The 18419-nt window shown below is 41.8% G+C and overlaps 1 protein-coding gene across 5 annotated transcripts in view; it reads left to right on the plus strand.

Annotated features, from left to right (window-relative positions):
- The window catches only part of SH3BP2 (SH3 domain binding protein 2), a 110859-nt gene that overhangs the window by 84680 nt on the left and 7760 nt on the right, over positions 1-18419 (plus strand). For 3 of the 5 annotated variants that reach the window (XM_027836086.1, XM_027836087.1, XM_027836085.1), the window contains 7 exons: positions 5720-5859; positions 8750-8852; positions 10508-10625; positions 10876-10946; positions 12770-12858; positions 13637-13705; positions 17858-18394. In XM_027836086.1, coding sequence (XP_027691887.1) covers positions 5724-5859; positions 8750-8852; positions 10508-10625; positions 10876-10946; positions 12770-12858; positions 13637-13705; positions 17858-18394 — 1123 coding nt within the window. In that variant the 5' untranslated portion in view covers positions 5720-5723. Of the gene's footprint in view, positions 1-2011; positions 2074-2456; positions 2751-5719; positions 5860-8749; positions 8853-10507; positions 10626-10875; positions 10947-12769; positions 12859-13636; positions 13706-17857; positions 18395-18419 lie in introns of those variants that run through there. The other 2 variants (XM_027836088.1, XM_027836084.1) reach the window with 2 other exon arrangements.

The raw sequence follows: 18419 nt of genomic DNA on the forward strand, positions 1-18419 counted from the left end.
TCTCTCTCTCTCTCTCTCTCTCTCTCTCTCTCTCTCTCTCTCTCTCTCTCTTTCTTTCTCTTTCTCTCTCTCTCTAACTAACCTCTTACTGAAATTTAGCATTTCTTCCAGTTATAAATAGGGCAGCTCAGTGGTGCAGTGATTAGAGTGCCAGAGCTGGAGTCAGGAAGATTCTTTTCCTGAGTTCAAATCTGGCCTCAGACACTTACTAGCTGTGTGACCCTGGGCAAGTCACTTAATCCTGTTTGCCTCAGTTTCCTCATCTGTAAAATGAGCTGGAGAAGGAAATAGGAAACTACTTGAGTATCTTTGCCAAGAAAACCCCAAATGGGGTCATGAAGAGTCAGACACAACTGAAACGACTGAGCAAACAGCAATTATGAATGTAGGTAATAAACATTATTTTGAGGTATCTCCAGACTTCACCAGACCCCTGGCCTAGATAATCATTAGGATCTCTCTCACTTCTACAGCTTTTGACTTTATTATTACAAGTCAACAGGCATTTATTAAGGGGGCAGCTAGGTGGTGCAATGAATAGAGCACCATCCTGGAATTAGGAGGACCTGAGTTCAAATCCAGCCTCAGATACTTGATACTACCTATGTGACTCTGGGCAAGTCACTTAATCCCAACTACCTAGCCGAAAAAAAAAAAGTGACTATAAACAGGCATTTATTAAGCGCCTACTGTGTGCCTGCCTGCATAGTGCCTGAACTGTGCTAAGCACTGAAGCTACAAAGAAAAGCACAAAATTGTGCCCATTCTCAAGAAACTCACAGTCTAATTAGGGAGACAACATGGGAATTGTATAGGAACTAAATCATTCAGAAATATTACAAGAGGCTTTATGCTGTAGTGGAAACTGTGCTCAGCTTGTGAGTCAAAGAGAAACTGTGTTTTAATGCTACCTCAGCTAAGTCATTTGCTGTGTAACAATGGAAAAGTAATTTCCTCTCTGAGCCTCAGTTTCACCATTCATAAAATAAGTGGATTAGGCTTCTTTCAGCTCAAATTCCATTTTTACTCACTGCTGAATTTAATGCAGATCGTTACTATATATCAAGTGACTTTGAGGAAGTAGGCAGTCTCGTGATGAAGGTCACCTTGCCTTTGGTGGTTATAGAGTTTGGAGCATCCCCACCCTGAATCCCTGTCACTTCAACTTTTTCAGAAGGGCATTGGCGGGAGTTAGAGTTTTTTCTCCAGCTGTTTGGGAACAGCAGCTGCTTCACTGGGTAGGTTTCTTGTATATCTCTTTGCCAGATCTATTCGTTCCATAGATATTTATTTATGAAGCACTTAATGTATACAGGACCTTGCCATATTCACACTAAAGGGGATATGGAGAAATATAAGGTATAACCCTTTACTATTATGGAGCTCACAAGTCTAGTTAGAGATGTAATGGCATGCAAAGTTAAAAAAAAAAGACATTGCAGGGTATATTAATCTATGTCAAATGGTCCATATGGATAGTCAGAGCTTTAGAAAAAGGAAAGCTCAGTGGTTGTGCGCTGGGAGATGGTGAGAGAAGACTTCCTGGAGGGAGATAGGGCTTGAACCAAGCCTTGAAGGCTTATGGCTGAGTTCAACCACTGATTAACTGTGTGATCTTGTACAGTTAACTCTCTAAGCCTCAGATTCCATATCTACAGAATGAAGGTATTGGACCAAACGACCTCTAAATTCTCTTCTAGACCTAACAATCTGTAATTCTGGATTTTCAAAAAAAAAAATCCCTTTCTTTCTTTTTTTGTTTTCTTCAGCTCCTGGCTGGCATACGGTAGGTACTTCATGTTTGTTGAATGGTTGTGTATTGATACTACCCAGTGTGTGAATAGAGTGCTGTCCCTTTTATTTAAAGGTGTTACTACCAACAGATGTGGGTGTGTCTCAAAGAATCAGTAAATGACAAAAAGCTCAGCCTGCATTGAGTACATGTGAGAACGTGTTCGTTTGGCTTAGAGCTGTAGCTGCTACTGCTGAAGTCTATCACTGTGTGTCTCAGGAGCCAAATGATACTTTGGCTCATAAATAGGGTCCACCCTGTCTCTGTTTATTCCTCACCAGGTTGGTCTGAGGGTTGCCTCCTTTTCCTTGATTTGCTTCATGCTTTCTTTATCCCTTCTCTGCTGTTACCTCCTCTCAGTCTGCCATCTAGCACCCCACCAATGGATTTAGCTTCCTCTTTCTTCATCTATAATCTGGGAGGTGAGAGAGCTGGGGTGGGGGTGGGGGATGGAGAAAAACAATCACATTGAAGTCAAAACCCTTGTGAGATGGCTTCTGCAGAAAAGCCCCACATTCCTTAGGGAAATAAGGGAGCAGATGTGGTCATGCACTTTGGGGGGCAGCATTGGCAAGAATGGAAGAAGAGAAGAGGGAGGTAAGAGAGCAAGAAATGCTTACTTGAGAAAAGAAGCCGTGGATGCCAGGAAATAGAGGAAGGAAGTCTCCAGTGAGAGGCGATTTGGAAAGAGCCGGCTGAACAGAGAATTTGTTCTGGGACGGAGAAAACGTTGGGAATCAGGTGGAGAGATGGAAGGCTGGACCCTTAAAAGTCAGAAAGCCGTGGAGGCATTGAAGAGACTGTCAGGAATTGGGGCTAGCTTTGAAGGAGACCTGGCAGCCTGCAGGTGTAAGGAGAGGCTGAGAGCTGGTCAAGGCATCTCCTCCAAGAAGCAGATGACCGAGGGCTGTGCAAGTTGCCTTCATTGCCAGGATAGAAAGGACAGTGCCTGGGAGTCGTAAGTTACTTGTCATGCAGGTCACACCTCCTGGTTTCCTCTCCTAAACAAAGGAGAGCAAATGCTCTGTGTGTTTGTATGTGTGTTTGTGTGTATCTCCCTGGAATTTAACTGCCTTGCGGATCGCCAAGCCTCCAAACCTGTGGGTGGTTTTTAATTTTGGGGGGGAGAGGGATACTTTTTTTTTTGTTTTTATTTTTAAATAAAATCAGTGCACTAGGATAAAGACCCAGCCTCTTTGCATTGCACATGGCCACATGTGCTGTGAGTACACAGAGCTGCTGAGAGGACTCTTTCTAGTCAAACCAGGCAGTCCCTTGTTTCCTTTCGAATATCAGTGTCAGGCTCATGTTTTTTTAGTTGGTGAGCTGGAAGTGAGGGTTAAATGAATGCCTCGCCTTTTCCTGCAGGGTGGGTTGGGGGGGAGAGGATGTTTCCTTTTCATGTTTCATTATTCATCTTCTAAACCTAATCCAGCGCATATTTTGCTTTGTGTGTTTGTGAGCCTGGACTCTCTTTGTTTTTGGTTTTTTTTGGGGGGTGTGTACTCCAATGGGATGTAACTTCTTTGCCCCCAGTATTTCCATTCTGAAAGGTTTGTTAATAGCAGTCAATGGGGAGAAGAGCATAATAGGATGAGCATTGGCCTTTGGAAGACAGAAGACCTTGGTTCAATCTGGGCTCCTAACAGTTACTAGCTGTGTGACCATGGACAAATTACTTAACCCCTCTGAGCCTCATAGTCCTGTCAAATGAGGGAAATAATGCCTTCATTTACCTGCCTTCAGTTTTTTTGTAAGTGAAGTACCACGACTTTAAAATGCTATGGAAAATTTGGATTGTCATCACTATTATGATTTATTAGGCTGTTTTCGTCAGTGTGGATCCCTTTGGCCTCCGTGGGTTTTCTTTCACATGAGAAAGGTGGCATTTCGGGCCAGTCCTCTGCCACAGGGCTGTGGCTCAGTGAAAGACTTGTTCTGATTAATTCTGCATGCCCCCTGCCCCTCTTGCCCAACCTAGTAAGTAAGCCTGATTCTAACTGCCACGAAAGAAAGAGGAGTCTTTTGTGCCACATCAGGCAGATGAAAGAGCCCTGCTCCTGCTGTCTCCTGAAGCTTACCCAAAATCAAATGATGGCTCCATGATTCTCAGTTAAACAACTGTAATTGACATGGATGGCCATAGTGGGGAGTGCTTTGTTGTGATGTGTCTTGTGTAGGGAGCAGAGAGTAGGAGAGAAGAGGGTGTCTAGTGCATTTTATCTACTGCAGGTATTCTTCCTAGAGAGCAGCCAGCATTCTCCTGCTGAATTGGAGTGGTTTTCTAAATTGGCAAAAAATCCTCTACTTTGTGCAAAATCTGATTTCTTCCTATCATACCCCCCTGGGGTATGGCTGTTAGCTGGAAGATAGTTAAATTATCATTTCATAAAACAAAAATATATTATGTTTCCCCCATTTTTTTTGCCACAGCAAGCTTTTCTTCCTCAGACCTTATATAGTACTTTATTTTCACTACTCTAATGCATTTCTCATGTAATATATATTATATTTATCTGTGTGGCTTACTACCCTGCTAAATACCATGTGGACAGAATCTCATTATGTACTTAAACTGTGTATCTATCCAGGGGCTGGCACACAGTAGGTCTTGATATTTGGTAATGGGAAACGAAGTGAATTGAATGAGCATTAGAGTTGGAGTCAAAAGATTTGGTTTTGAGTTTGAGCATTTGCCACTAAAAAATTGTGTAACCATAGGCATGTTCCTTTCTCTCTGAGCCTCAGTTTCCACATCTGTAAAGAACATCATAGCTTTAGAGCTAGAAGGGTCATTTCATCCAACTTCTATGTTTTAAAGTTAAAAAAATTGAGATCCAGAAGTTAAGTTATTTGAAAGGATCCATCCGGGTTTTCTTTTCATTAAAATATGAGCTCCTTGGGATCAGGGAACTGTTTTTATGTTGTTTTTTTTTTATTCCTATCTCTTGGTACATAGGAGGCAATTAATAAATGCTTGTTGATTCTCATAGGTAATAAATGGCAGTCAGCATTTGAACTCAGGTCTTGTGATTCCAAATCTACCATCATTTCCAATGTGCCTTGCTGCTCACATACCTCCCAGTGTTACTATAAAAAGAGTGGTTTGTAAAGCATGATATGTGTGCTAATATAGGATCATAGGATTTAGAACTCAAAGGAGGCTTAAAAAATAGCTTAGCCTCTGACTGAATCTAGGCAGATGATTTAACCTCAGCATCCCCAGCCGTTCTCTAAGACTATAAATTGCAGAGCCAGTACCTGCATTGTTTGAAGGAGATTGTTCACAGGGAGTTCCCTGTATCAATAAAATCACTAATCTGACACCCCCCCCAAAAAAAAATTCAACCCTGCACAGAAGAAGAAACCAAGAGAGGAGAAGGGATGTGTCCATTGTACCCAGGCAGCTGGAGTTTGTAGCAGGTCCTTTGATTCAGAATCTCTTATTCCATAACTGCCTCTCTTTGTTGAGACAGTCAGCTAGAGCAGTCATTAGTGCTTCTTCTAAGCCACGAGAGTGACAGGGGCCCTGATGCATTAGGCAAACCAAAAATATAAGGAGTAATGCAAAAAGTTGATCCTTTCCTACTTGGTTGAATTGGGATAGATACAGGAGATGGAGGAAATAAAGATGTTTTAATAAGGTTGGTGCATTAAAGTTTGGATTGGTCATGTTCTTCTAACTCATCCTTAAGGGCCTAAATATCTGAATATCCACAAAGCCGTTTCAAAAACAAACCGTTTTCTAAAAATCCCTGGGGATTTTCTGAAAAGCTGCCATGTTACATACTTCCTGGAACCTTTGAGACGCTGCTGTATCTTATTTGTTATTTCCAGAAGTACGTTCGATTTTTTTTCCTTCTTGCTTTTTTCTCAAAGTAATTGTTCAAGTCCCCAGCCCAGCTCATCCTTTTCCGTTATTCTCAGCTTGATGGCTTCAGAGGAGCAGCATTGGCCTGTGCCGATGAAGGCCATTGGAGCCCAGAACCTCTTGACGATGCCTGGGGGAGTGGTCAAGTCTGGATACCTTCACAAAAAAGGTGGCACCCAGCTGCAGCTGCTAAAATGTAAGTCCTATCACTTATTTTCCCTTTGTGTCTCCTGAAGCCCCTACCCATCCGGCCGTCCACTCTTCCCCACAGTGGGCTTCAGTACCATCAGAATAGTCTAAAGGTACTCAGGACCCGACACGACATAACATAACCAAGAGAGCCCGGGACTCACAGTTGGGAAACTTTGTGTTCTAGCTTAGACTCAACCACTGTTGTTAAGCTGTGGGATGTTAGGTAGCTCACTCATCTCTATCTCAAATCCCTTTTCTTGAAATGTTGGTGCTAATACCCCTTCTCCCTACCTTAAGGTAGTCTTTAAGAGGGTCAAATGAGAATATGTTTGTGAAAGTACTTTGAAAAATGGAAAGTGCTTTATAAACATAAAATGTCTATTGTATTGAAGGAAAAAAAGAAACATTAATACTGTAGTCTGCCTTGCAGGCACAAACCTGCCAGAAACAATTTTAGTTAATTTATTGTTATTCTTATCCAAGCATTTTTCTAGCTTAGTGGGAGAAATGTCCAAACTGGCAGAGTCTTATCGCTATCAGACATCTCTCCAGCACCACATATTTTTGAAGTAACATTTACAGGAATTTTGAACAAGGGAAATTTCCCATTACGATAAAACACAGTGAAACAGTTCAGGGTCAGGTAAAAATTAATATTGCTTCATAGAACAAAGCAATAATTAACCTTTGAGGGTATGTTCTCAGCGAGTCATTTTCTTAAAACCACTCAGTCCCTCTATGATTGCTTTCCACAAAGGCCCCCCCCCCACTACACACCCCAGTGTGGTTATAGGTGACTTGAAGTCATCAAAGACATGTCTTCCTTTTCATAGATAGGTCATTATCTCCTTCACAGCCTTGGGAAAGAGGCTACTCCTCTTAGGTGAATCAGTCAAGAGCCCCTTGCCCTAGTCCTTGTCCTGGTAGCACCTGAAATCAAGGGAGAGGAGAAGTCCTTGCTGGGCTGGTCCCAGAGAGGGGAACAAGACATTGTTTCCCAAGTGACATATTTCAGATAGTCAAAAAGGCTGCAAACTAGGATTCTTTTAAAATACTTTGTTAATATTTCCAAAAAGAGAAGCTTTGAGACTTTGCTTCTACACTTGGTATATTTAGAGCTGGAAGGAATCTGAGAAGAGTATTTCAGTGCCCTTATTTTACAGAAGAGGGGCCGTGGCCCAAAGAGGTGGTATTGGAACCCAGCGCATTTCCTTCCATTAATGCTTCATGTTGGTGCAGAAGAAACACTTCATTCTCAAAGGCTGTACCAGCAAGATAGCTTTGAGTCTAGTCCATTGCTGGAGTATGCCCCCAGTTTGAGGACCTGCCTAGTCAAGTGCAAAGACTCATAACCAAAGGGTTGCTTCATCCTTGAGGCAGCTGTGTGGTATAGTGCATACAGTGTTGTACTTGGACTCAGGAAGACCACTCTTACTAGCTGTGTGACCTTGGTTGAATCACAAACTCAGGCTCAATTTTATTTGCAAAAATGAGGATAATTTAAAAAAAAAGATAATAACAGCACCTCCCTCACAGGGTTGTTGTGAGAATCAAATAAGATAATGTATGTAAAGTGCTTTTCAAACTTCAAAGTGCTTTATAAATGCTCACTATTATTTATTATTAATATCATCCTCTATAGAGACATAGCAAAGAACGGCATGCAATGAGAAGGTAGGGGGAGGTTGGAAAGCCTGAATTAGAAAAAAATTTCAGAAGCCATCTTGTTCATTCCCTCACAAGTGGTCTTCATCCTGCACTTGAATACCACTAGTGATGAGGAACTCATTCCATCTGTTAGGAAATTGTGGGAGGTTTTTTTTGTTTTTTGCTTTTTGTTTTGTAATAGTAAGCTTAGATCTGTCTCTGTGATTCTTACTTAATTTTCATTCCTAGATCTGCTCTCTGGGACCAGGCAGAGCACATGTAATTCCTTTTTCCATATGACAGATCATAGATTTAGAGCTTGAAGAGATCTTCAAAGTGATTTAGTCTAACCTCATTTTACAGATGAGGAAACTGAGGCTCAGAGATCTGAAGTGATTTGCAGTGTCACATAGAGAGTACATAGCGGAACTAGGGTTCAAGCTTGGGTGTTTGGAGTGTACGTCCAATGCCCATTCCACAGTACTGTGATACCCCATTCAAACATTTTATGCTCTTAATCATGCAGTGTTGGAAAAATTGTCCAAAAAGAAGAATTAATATCAATCAGAGTATCCAAATCCTCTGTTGTTTTCCTCTCAGTAAGCTGCCCCCTAAGGCTAGGAGGAGGGCTGGACCTGGGTTTGAATCCTGACTCTGCACCTTATTATCTTTGTTATCATAAAGAACTCTCAGTTTTCTCTTCTGTAAAATGAGAGCATTGTACTAAATGATTTCTAATGCCCTTTCTGGCTCTGAATCCTTATAATTCTACTAGAATTACAGAATATAATGGACTTAAGGAATCTTATTCTATTTTGGGATTGCTTGTTTTGAATGGCCTGCACAAGAACACGTATGTGACAATGGTGTTTTTGTTTTGCGGAAATCCATAGATAACACTTGGCTTATGGCTATCAGTTGACTTGTGACCCTTTGTTTAAACAAGGAATCAGACCAGACTAGGGTGTGAATCTTAACTCCTTATTCTTACTAGCTGCTATGAACAAACAAGTCAATCTTTCTGACCTTCAGTTTCCTCATCTGTAAAATAGGGTAAATAATACATTAGTACAACCTCCAAGAACAGTTTGAGGAGTAAATGAGCTATCCCGGGTAAAGTGTTTTGCAGGCCTACGACAATATAGAAATGTTATGTGGAGACAAGGGAAAAGGGTGTTTTGGGGAAATTAATTTTTTTTAAATCAGCAAGACATATTAAAATAAACTTTCCTTTTCTTTGTCTCCAGGGCCATTGCGGTTTGTGATTATCCACAAGAGATGTATTTATTACTTTAAGAGTAGCACATCAGCATCTCCCCAGGGGGCCTTCTCCCTGAGTGGCTACAATAGGTGAGTTGGCTTGGTACCTGTGGGTAGGAAGGCGTTCTTGGCCTGACCCCTGTTTTCTATGAAATCTAACAAGACTGTCCAACACCACTTCCCACTCAGTTGTTCCCATGTGTTTTTAGTCGATTACTTTTATTACTTTTATTGGCTTATGTAGCACCTTTCTGGAAATCAGTACCCCCCAACCCCTCAGCTCAACGAGAGAGTATATGGGAGAAGGATTATTATTCCTGAGTTACAGACAAAAGAATTGCCTAATACTCAGGAGGGGGCTTGATAGCCCAGCCAAGGCTAGAACTGATGGTCATTAGAATGCACACTTGTCCTGAAGTGTTTCACAAGCATTAACATGTTATATAAATGTCAACTATTATTTCATTGTTACTATTATCATTTTTGCCATTTTACCAGCACTCAGAGAGCTTAAGTGACTTGCTCAGGTTGCACTGTTTGAATGTTGGAGGCTTACTATGAAACATTCATTCACTAAACATATACTGAGCACCCATGGGCCAGGCCCTGTAGAACATGCAGTGGGTAGAATGGTGAACTGGAGACATTCTCTGCTCTAGAGCACTTAAGAGTCCATAGAGGGGCAAGGGAGAGGGAACAGATAAGACAGGGATAGAGATATCTAAAGTATAGAGCAGGGCGTGATAAGTACAGAGAGGTAAGAGGAGTCTGGTGGGTGCTAAAATATACAAGCCCCTTAAATGGTTTGTGAAAGGGCTGATAGCATTTCCAGCTCTTGAAGTCATAATACCAGTCAGTCCTTGTTTGGCTTTCTCATTTCTTCTAAATAACCCCACATCCTGGTTGGTTGACAACCTTATTTGAGAAGGCGAGTTGAGTCATTTGAACTTGTGAAGTGCTCAGACCTACCTCCAGGTAGCTGAGCCCAGTAGAGAGACCACACTGGCCCTCTCCCTTCAGAGGCTTTGCAAGAACAAGCAACAGAGAGGTAGACTGCCTGTCGTAATATATAGGCTGTTAGCAAAAACTGAAGTCATTTGTGCACCCAGGAGGCCCTTAAATGTCACTGAGCTTCGTAAGACACTGTCTCTGCTTTCATGGAGCTCAGCCTGGCTGCAGGGATAAAACACTAACATTGATAATTATGATATTGGGAGACAGCCATCATGTAATATTGTATCTGTGAAAAAACTGTTGGGTAGAAGCATTATAATGGCTGGGCTTAGTCCCAGGATGCAGAACTGGGTTGAAGTTACAAAGACATATTTTGTCTTGATATAAAGAGAAACCATAATGGGCTCAGAAAGTAGTCGATTACCCATTGCCAGAGGTCTGCAAGCAAGAGTTAGGTGATCCTTTGTAGGGGATGTTATAAAAAGAGTTCCTATTCAGATTTAGGTTGGAGTAGATGGCCTCTGAGGGCCTTCCTACTTCTGAGATTCCCGTCTGAGGTGTCAAGTTGTTACTGGCCAGGGGAATCTGGCAACGTTTTGTTCTAGGACAATAGAAAGAGGCCTGGATCATTCCTGCCTCAGAGAGATTAAACAGTTTACCAAAAGACACACAGCATGTCATTGACAGAGCTGGGACTAGAACTCGGGTCTGTTGCTGTGCAGACCACAGTTCTTTCCGCTCCATCATGTTGCTACGCTTTCTCGATATTGTACCATTTGTCTCCTACCTAGGGTAATGCGAGCAGCTGAAGAAACAACATCAAACAACGTCTTTCCCTTCAAGATTGTTCATATCAGCAAGAAGCACCGAACCTGGTTCTTTTCAGCCTCCTCTGAAGATGAAAGAAAGGTGATTTTCAAGTAGTAGCTCAGATGAGAATGGTCAGAAGACAACTTGCAATCTGTAGAAGGAGAGAGTTAAACTAGAGAATCTCCAGCATCCTTTATAGCACTGTACCCTGTGAGCCTATGAAGGCAAAATCAACCTAGCGGCCATCTCCGCACAATCCACTTCCCAGCTCCTCCTGCAGCCTGTATTTAGTATTGAATCCATGTTTATAACAAGAAGGTCAAGTGGGGTTTTTTCCTCTTTCTTTCAGAGTTGGATGGCCCTGCTAAGGAAAGAAATAGGCCACTACCATGAGAAGAAAGAGCCGTCGTTAGATTTCAGGTATGTAACTGTTCAGTGACTCTTTGGGGCGGGGAGGTCACATTCTTTCCAAAATGGAGCTTCTTAGAGTGCTCCTAAGCAAAGCCGCTTTGCCCTCTTTATGTTTGTTGATTTAGCACACGTTGAGAGGCTCCCCATTGCATGCAGAAGAAAATTCAGGCTTCTCTTCCTGGCATTTAATGCTCCCACAGTGTGACTCCAGCCTGCTTTTTTGTCTTCATCTCACATTATTTCCCTTCACACATTCCATGTTCCAGATAAACTAGACTAGGTTTTGCAGTATGAGACTTGAATGGACTCAGAAAGACCTGAGTTTGAATCTTGATTCTGACTAGCTATGTGACCCATGACAAGTCACTTAACCTAAAGCGGTTGCAGCCTCAGTTTCCTTATCTGTAAACTGAGGTTGTTGAATCTTCAGTGGCCTTTAAGGGCCCTTCTAGTTCCAAATCTATGATCCTATGGACTGTTGATTAACTCTGCCCCCATTTTATTCTGTGCCCTGGCCTCAGTGCATTCACATAGGCCATCTCCTTTGCCTGCAATACTTCTCTCCTCATCTCCACTTGTGGTGATCCTTCTCTTCCTTTAAGGATTAGGTCAATTGTTGCCTTCTGCAGGAAGTCTCCTCTAATTTCCTCTCTAGTAAAAATGACCTCTCCTCCTGAGAATACTTTTTAAAATCTCTCCTTTTGCCCCTATTATACTTTGTCTTTAGAGAGATCTATCCATTTCAGGAATAGTCTTTTTCTACATTCTGCACAACAAATCATACTTATTCACGTATGTATCACATTCTCTGCAGTAGATACTAAGCTCTTCCAAGACAACTTTGTATCCCTTGCTGAAAACCAAAAGGACTGTTTGTAGCAGTGTTTAAAAAATATTTGTTGGGTTGAATTAAAGTAGTACTTGTGAGATCCTGTACTGGGCTCTGTGGGAAACAGACATGAGTGAGAAATAGCACAGCCCCTGTCCTCAGAGGTCTCCCAGTCTAGTGGGGGAAACTGAAGCAGAGATACAAATAAGTCTCGTACCAATTAGAGTATAATATGGGGCAGATGTAGGAGTATAAGCAACATCCTTCAAGTGTTGAGGAGAAGAAAGATCATTTCCATCTTGGGAAGATCCAGGAGTCTTTGTGGAAGAGGTGGCATTTAAACTAGGTCCTTAACAATGAGATAGATTTCAACAGCTTGATATGGAGAAGGTACAAAACATGGGATGTGATCGTACAAAATTAAGTGATATCATTTGGCTAAGACACATAAAGAAGTGGTCCAAGAGGGGCCTGTAGACAAGATATGGGAACCAAATTTTGAAGGGTTTTGAATACCAGACTAAGCAGTTTGGATTTTATTCGCTAAGCCACGGGGAGCTATCAAAGGCTTCTGAGAAAGGGAGTGACAGCATGGATAGGGTGATATATTAAGAATATAATACAAAACAAAACAAAAGAATATAATACAACAGTGACATGAAAGATATCAGCTAGTAAATTAATTCACAGAACAACAGTCATGGGGTTTAAAGCTAAGGATCATTTAATTCAGCCCCTTCATTTTACAGATGGGGAAGCTGGTGGTTGCATGAATTGACTTGCCCAAAGTCATATAAAGCTAGTAAGGGTCAGAGTCAGGATTTGGACCCAGATCTTTTGACTTCTAATTCAAGGCTCTTTCCTCTAAATAGCATGCAAGGTGGCTGGAATATCACAGTCCAAAACTTCCCTTTGTCTGGGCCTGTAAACTACTTTGGGGTGGAAACTGGCTTATGGGTGTGTGTTAAATCTTTTGTCTTTCTTTTCTGCATTTATTATTTAGTGACTCAAGTTCTGACACAGATAGCTTCTATGGCTCTGTGGAACGTCCCATCGATATCAATTTATCCCCATATCCCACTGACAATGAAGGTAAGTCTTAATCTGTGGAGTTTCTCACTCCCTTCCCCTTTCTCACCATACATGCTGTCTCCTAAACACCCTGAAATCTTCCTGAGTTCAGAGTTCTGGGCTGTCACCTCCTTCCCTGAAAGTATGTATCCTGATGAAAGAAAGTGATCCTATGTTCTCTAGCAACAGAGGAAAAAGAAATGGCCAATTGCTATACATGTCTTTTTTTTTTCCGTGTGTGTGTGCACGTGTGTGCATGTGTGCATAAACTTTGTTTAGCTAGCATTTTAAAAACTGAACTCCCACTTAAAACCTTGATTTAAGCCCAACAGGCCTACTAGGAATTGACTGGATGAGGTTGTTTGCTCCTAGATAAAGCTTATTCTCTGCTTCAGAGAAATGAAGATTGCCCACCTCTGCACCTTTGCTTAAGGCTGTTCTTTATGACAAGAATGCCTTTTTATCACCTGCCTACTGTTACCTGGTGAGGTCCTCCTTGTGTTTTTAGGGCTCAGCTGAAATATGTCCTTCTCTTGGGAATCTTCCCTGAGCCTTAGGGCCTTAGCAAGTGAGTTCTCCTCTATCTGATCTCATAGTACCTTACACTTCCCTTATATTCAATTAGCATGTCCTAATTTGTATTCTATCCATTTGTATCCATGCTGTTTTACTAAACTCTTGAGTTTCTTGACAGCAGGAATTGTCTGTCTTATCTTTGTGTCATCCATGGGGGCCTTGCACAGAATTGGTATTGAATAATTTTTAAAAATGTTTCTTCCCTTCATGCTTATATAAACAGACTATGAACATGATGATGACGATGACTCCTACATGGAACCAGACAGCCCAGACTCCGTGAAAGTTGAAGGTAGGTATGAACCTGACTTTTTCTTAAACATCTTAAGTGACCATTATGCCTGTGAACCTTGTAGTAGGGATTATGTAAAGTGTTGGAGAGGGTCAGGGTGTGTGAGAACATTAGCATGGCGTGTAACTTGTGGCATAGTAGAAAATGTACTAGATTCAAGGTTCGGGGACCTTGGGCCTTGGTGTGTTCATCTACAAAACGAGGGATTATAGTGAGATGTCTTGTAAGATGCTGTTATCCTGTTATCTGCAGACAGGTTCCCTCCCCTCTCTGGGCTTCAGGTTTCTTCTCTGTTAACCAAGAAGGGTGGGATAGTGGATCTCTAAAGTCCAGTAAGCTTTCTCCCCACCTCTGTGAGTCTAAGTGGCTTGGTACAATGTTAACACTTGAATATGTGCTATCTTGGGGTGTTCTATGTATATGATTTTCATGTCACCAACTGGATTTGTGAGGTCCTTTAGGATAGTGGTGTTAGACTCACATAGAATTATCCCTGTGGGTTGCATACTGACTTAGAAAACCACAAATTAACATTATTTGTTGTATTGTATTTGCACTTATTTTGTTTTAAATCATCAATTACATTTTACTCTGATTCAGCAGTGAATCTGGCAAGCCCATAGCAAAGTAAAGCATCTCGGCTTTAGGGTAAAGACAGTGGATGCTCTTTATGTACCCCCGGAGTGGTACTGAGCACGTTGTAGTTGGCAAAAGTGAATATAAAACATTTACAAAGTGTTTTCTGTACAACAGCCCTGTGAGGCAAGTAGAATGACTATTGTTCCTATTTTTCAGATGAGGGGAAATGATGTTCAGAGATATTCAGTGATTGCCACAGCATCACACTACTAGTAAATACTCAATTTAAAAAAATGTAATTGATGTACCTGTAGATCTAAAGATCCCCAATAATTCATTGGAGGTGTTTAGTCCAGTTTTAAATTGATTTTAACCCACCAGCTCCTAGAGTCAGATGAATTTTGTTGCTTTCAAGGAGTTAAGGGAAAAAAAGATTGGGAAGGGAAGCAGTTTGTTGCTGCAGGCTGTTGATTCACAATCTCAGGTTAAGATTACATTGAGGGGCAGCTAGGTGGCACAGTGCGTAGAGCACTGGCTCTGGATTCAGGAGGGCCTGAGTTCAAATCTGACCTCAGACATATAACACTTACTAGCTGTGTGACCCTGGGCAAGTCACTTAAACTCCATTGCCTAACCAACAACAACAACAAAAAAAAGATTACATTGAGACTCCATAAGGGCATGAAGCAGGGGTTCTTAGACCCCCTAAATGGCCTTTCGATGGATAAATCTCAGGAAATCCATGAATTTGGATAGGAAAATTACATCTTTATTTGCACTGATAACTAACTGAAATGTAATATTTCCTTCAATTATTTAACCACATGATTCTGAGAAATGGGCATGCCAAAGGAGTCCATGATGCAAAAAAGGCTAAGAGGCCCTGGTCTGGAGGGATTACCTGGAAAGATTCAGAAGGAGTTAAATGCATTTGGCCAGGGCTTTCCTAGCCTATGTATGGAGCCATCATCTTATGATTCTGGCTTCTTCTTGAAGGAAGCAGGGCCTAAGCCCAGGGTGAAGTAGGTGATGACTGAGGCATCCTCAGGTGGACCACTTCTTTCCAAGTAATCTGCAATGCACTGATAGTAAAATGTAAATACATGTGAGCAGGAAGAAAGAAATGCACTTTGTAGTACACTTAGGGTTTGTCAAACCCTGTTGGATCCTTCCAGCTACATCGAAGTTATGTATACCTAATGAATGAAAAAGTACACTGAAATATGTGTCCGTATAAATATGTGTCCATAAAAATACATTGTGGTCATCATCATCTCTCCATCCCCAGCCATCTTTTTGCGTAAAAGACTCCTGCCACTGGAATAGCCAGCAATAAAGCAATCATAAAAGTCCATCCATCTCTTGACATTCCAGGAGAAGGTTTTTGATTTGTCCTCATGCCTAACTAGCTCTGTGACCGTTGCTAAGGTACTCCTCCCTTCAGAGCCTGTTTTCCTCATCTATTAAATGAAGGACTTAGACATTCTCTAACATCCCATTAGCTCTCAATCCTCTGACCCAATGATGTGCAGAATTATTCTCCTTTACCTCTGGCCAAGGCCCTAATTTCCCCTTTATTATCTGATCCTCCTAGCCAAATCTAGGTTGTGAGGTTAGGCATGTCATTTTAATGACAGCCTAGGTCCAACATAGACCAGAGTCATATTAGAGTGAATGACAGAAAAGAAATGTGGCAAGAGCATTGTCTGTGCAAGTCAGGTAACTTCAGATTCACCCACCAACTTATCCCCCGCCTCCGATCCACCTCAGGGAACCTGAGGTTTTTAGGTGGTATGTTCAAGTAACCCATACCTACCAAGAAACAATCCTAAAGAAGAATTCCTACCATTTGTCTGACCCTATGCAGAAGACATAAGAAGGATGGATATCTCTCTCCAGAGGAACTTTGGACCTGGGCTCAGACCTCTTGTGGCCACTCAATCAGAAAGTATTTATTGGACACGAAAAGTACTGTACTAGGTGCTGAGAAGGGTTCAGAGAATGATGAGACATAGCCCTTGACCTCAAGGAGCTTACAGTCTAGTTAGAGAGACGAAACTAACATCCAGCCAGAGATTGCCAGCTGTACACAGCAATATAGAATAAGTACTGAGTGAGTGACGGAAATCTGGAGAAGGCGTTCAGAGGAGAGAGTGAGTGACGAAAACACGTGTGGTCAAAGAAAACTTCTTTTGGAGGAGAGATTTGAGCCAGGCCTTGAAGAATGGGTAGAATTAAGGTAGAGAGAAGAGAACGAGGGAGGAAATTCCAGACTGGAGAGGATGAGGGGTAATGATGGGATTTTAAAGGATTGGATGTGAGAATTCATAAGGCACATTTGAGGTCAGACCTGCCCTAATGAATGGGCAGTTGGTCAGTTGAAGCACAGAGGTGTGGTGCAGTGTATAGAGTGCTGGACTTGGAGTCAGGAAGACCTGAATTCAAATCCCACCTTACTCATTTACTAGCTGTGTGACCCTGAGCAGGTCCTTTAACCTCAGTCTCAGTTTTCTCATCTGTAAAATGGGGATAATAATAGCACTTACCTCACAGGATTGTTAGGGATCAGTAAGATAAAGCACTTTGCAAACCTTGTAGTGCTATATAAATATTAACTATCATCATCATCATCATTATTATTAGCATTCAAACCTGCCAAGTTAAGGCTACTTTAGATATAGATACAGATTCATACACATGTATGTATATGTGTATATCTGTCTGTGTTCCTCCAGCTAAACTATCCCCTAGATATATTCAGTCCTCTCTCTCACATCTATCTTTGTTCATGCTGTCACTTATGCCTGAAATGTCTCCCCTTGCTCTTTCACTTTTTGAATCCCTACCCATCCTCTAAACTAAAGCCCAATTCAAATGCCACCTTCTCTGGGAAGCCTTCCCTGTTATGTTGTCCCCAGCTTATATCTGTTCCTTCTCAGATTGTACTTATATATTGTTGCATATCATACTTATACATGTGCCTTAGACACTGCACTAGACTCTAAGCCCCATTAGAATAGAGAGGGATCTAAATTTGTTGAGTTTATAGAATCATAGATTTCACTTTGGAAAGGACCTTGTACGTCATAGAGGTAGTACATGGCAGTGCTGAGATTCAAAGCAAGTCTTCCGACTCCTAATCCAGTGTCCTTTTTTTTAAAATTTTTTTATTAATTTATTTTGGTTTATCAACAATCACTTCCTTAAGCTTTTACATTTTAAAATTTTTCTCCCCCTCCCTCCCCAAGACAGCGCACAATCTAATATAGGCTCTACATATACATTCCTATTAAACATATTTTCACATTAGTCATGTTGTAAAGAAGAATTAGAACCAATAGGAGGAACCACAAGAAAGAGGAAACAAAACAAAACCAAAGGGGGAAAGAAAGCAAATAGTATGCTTCAATCTGCATTCAAACTCCATAATTCTTTCTTTGGATGTGGATAGCATTTTCCATCATGAGACCTTTGGAGATGCCTTAGATCCTTGCAGTGCCCTTTTTACTGTAGCACCTTGAATAAACCAGGCAGTTACATTCTTTGAAAGGGTGTTTGCTTTTTCCTTTGCAGATATCATGATTCACCCACCAACTTATCCCCCGCCTCCGATCCCCACTCCAAGAAAACCAGCCTACTCAGAATCACAGCGGTCACACTCCTTTTCCAGCAAGTGCTCCACACCTGTCCATCCTCCCCCACCTCCCAAAAGAGGCCTGCCAGAAATCAATCCTGAGGACCTGAAAAGAGAAGTGATCTCTTCTTGGAGGCCAGAGCCTAATCTGAAAGTGTCCTCTCCCAGCAGGAGACAGAGCGATCCACCCCTGGGAAATCTACCTCCTATCCCCAGCTTCAGAAAACCAGCTTCTCCAGAGGTCGTGTCTGTCAGCCATCTTGTGAATACCTCTAAAAGCTGCGACAAGTTAAAATCTATCCACCTCTCTCCTCGAGGATCACTTCAAGGATCACCTCTGGCTGAGCCCCCTCCAATCCCAGCCAATAAACCCAAACTGATAAAGGTGGGAGAGTTACAGTCTATAAGAGAAGCTGTCAAACCCGGACTGTTTGTGCCCCCTGTGACACCCAAACCACCAGCCTTGGCACCTAAACATGCTGTGCCTGGGCCACCAGCCTT

This window comes from Vombatus ursinus, unplaced genomic scaffold, assembly GCF_900497805.2.
Source record: "Vombatus ursinus unplaced genomic scaffold, bare-nosed wombat genome assembly UNPS02014818.1, whole genome shotgun sequence".
Taxonomy (NCBI): domain Eukaryota; kingdom Metazoa; phylum Chordata; class Mammalia; order Diprotodontia; family Vombatidae; genus Vombatus; species Vombatus ursinus.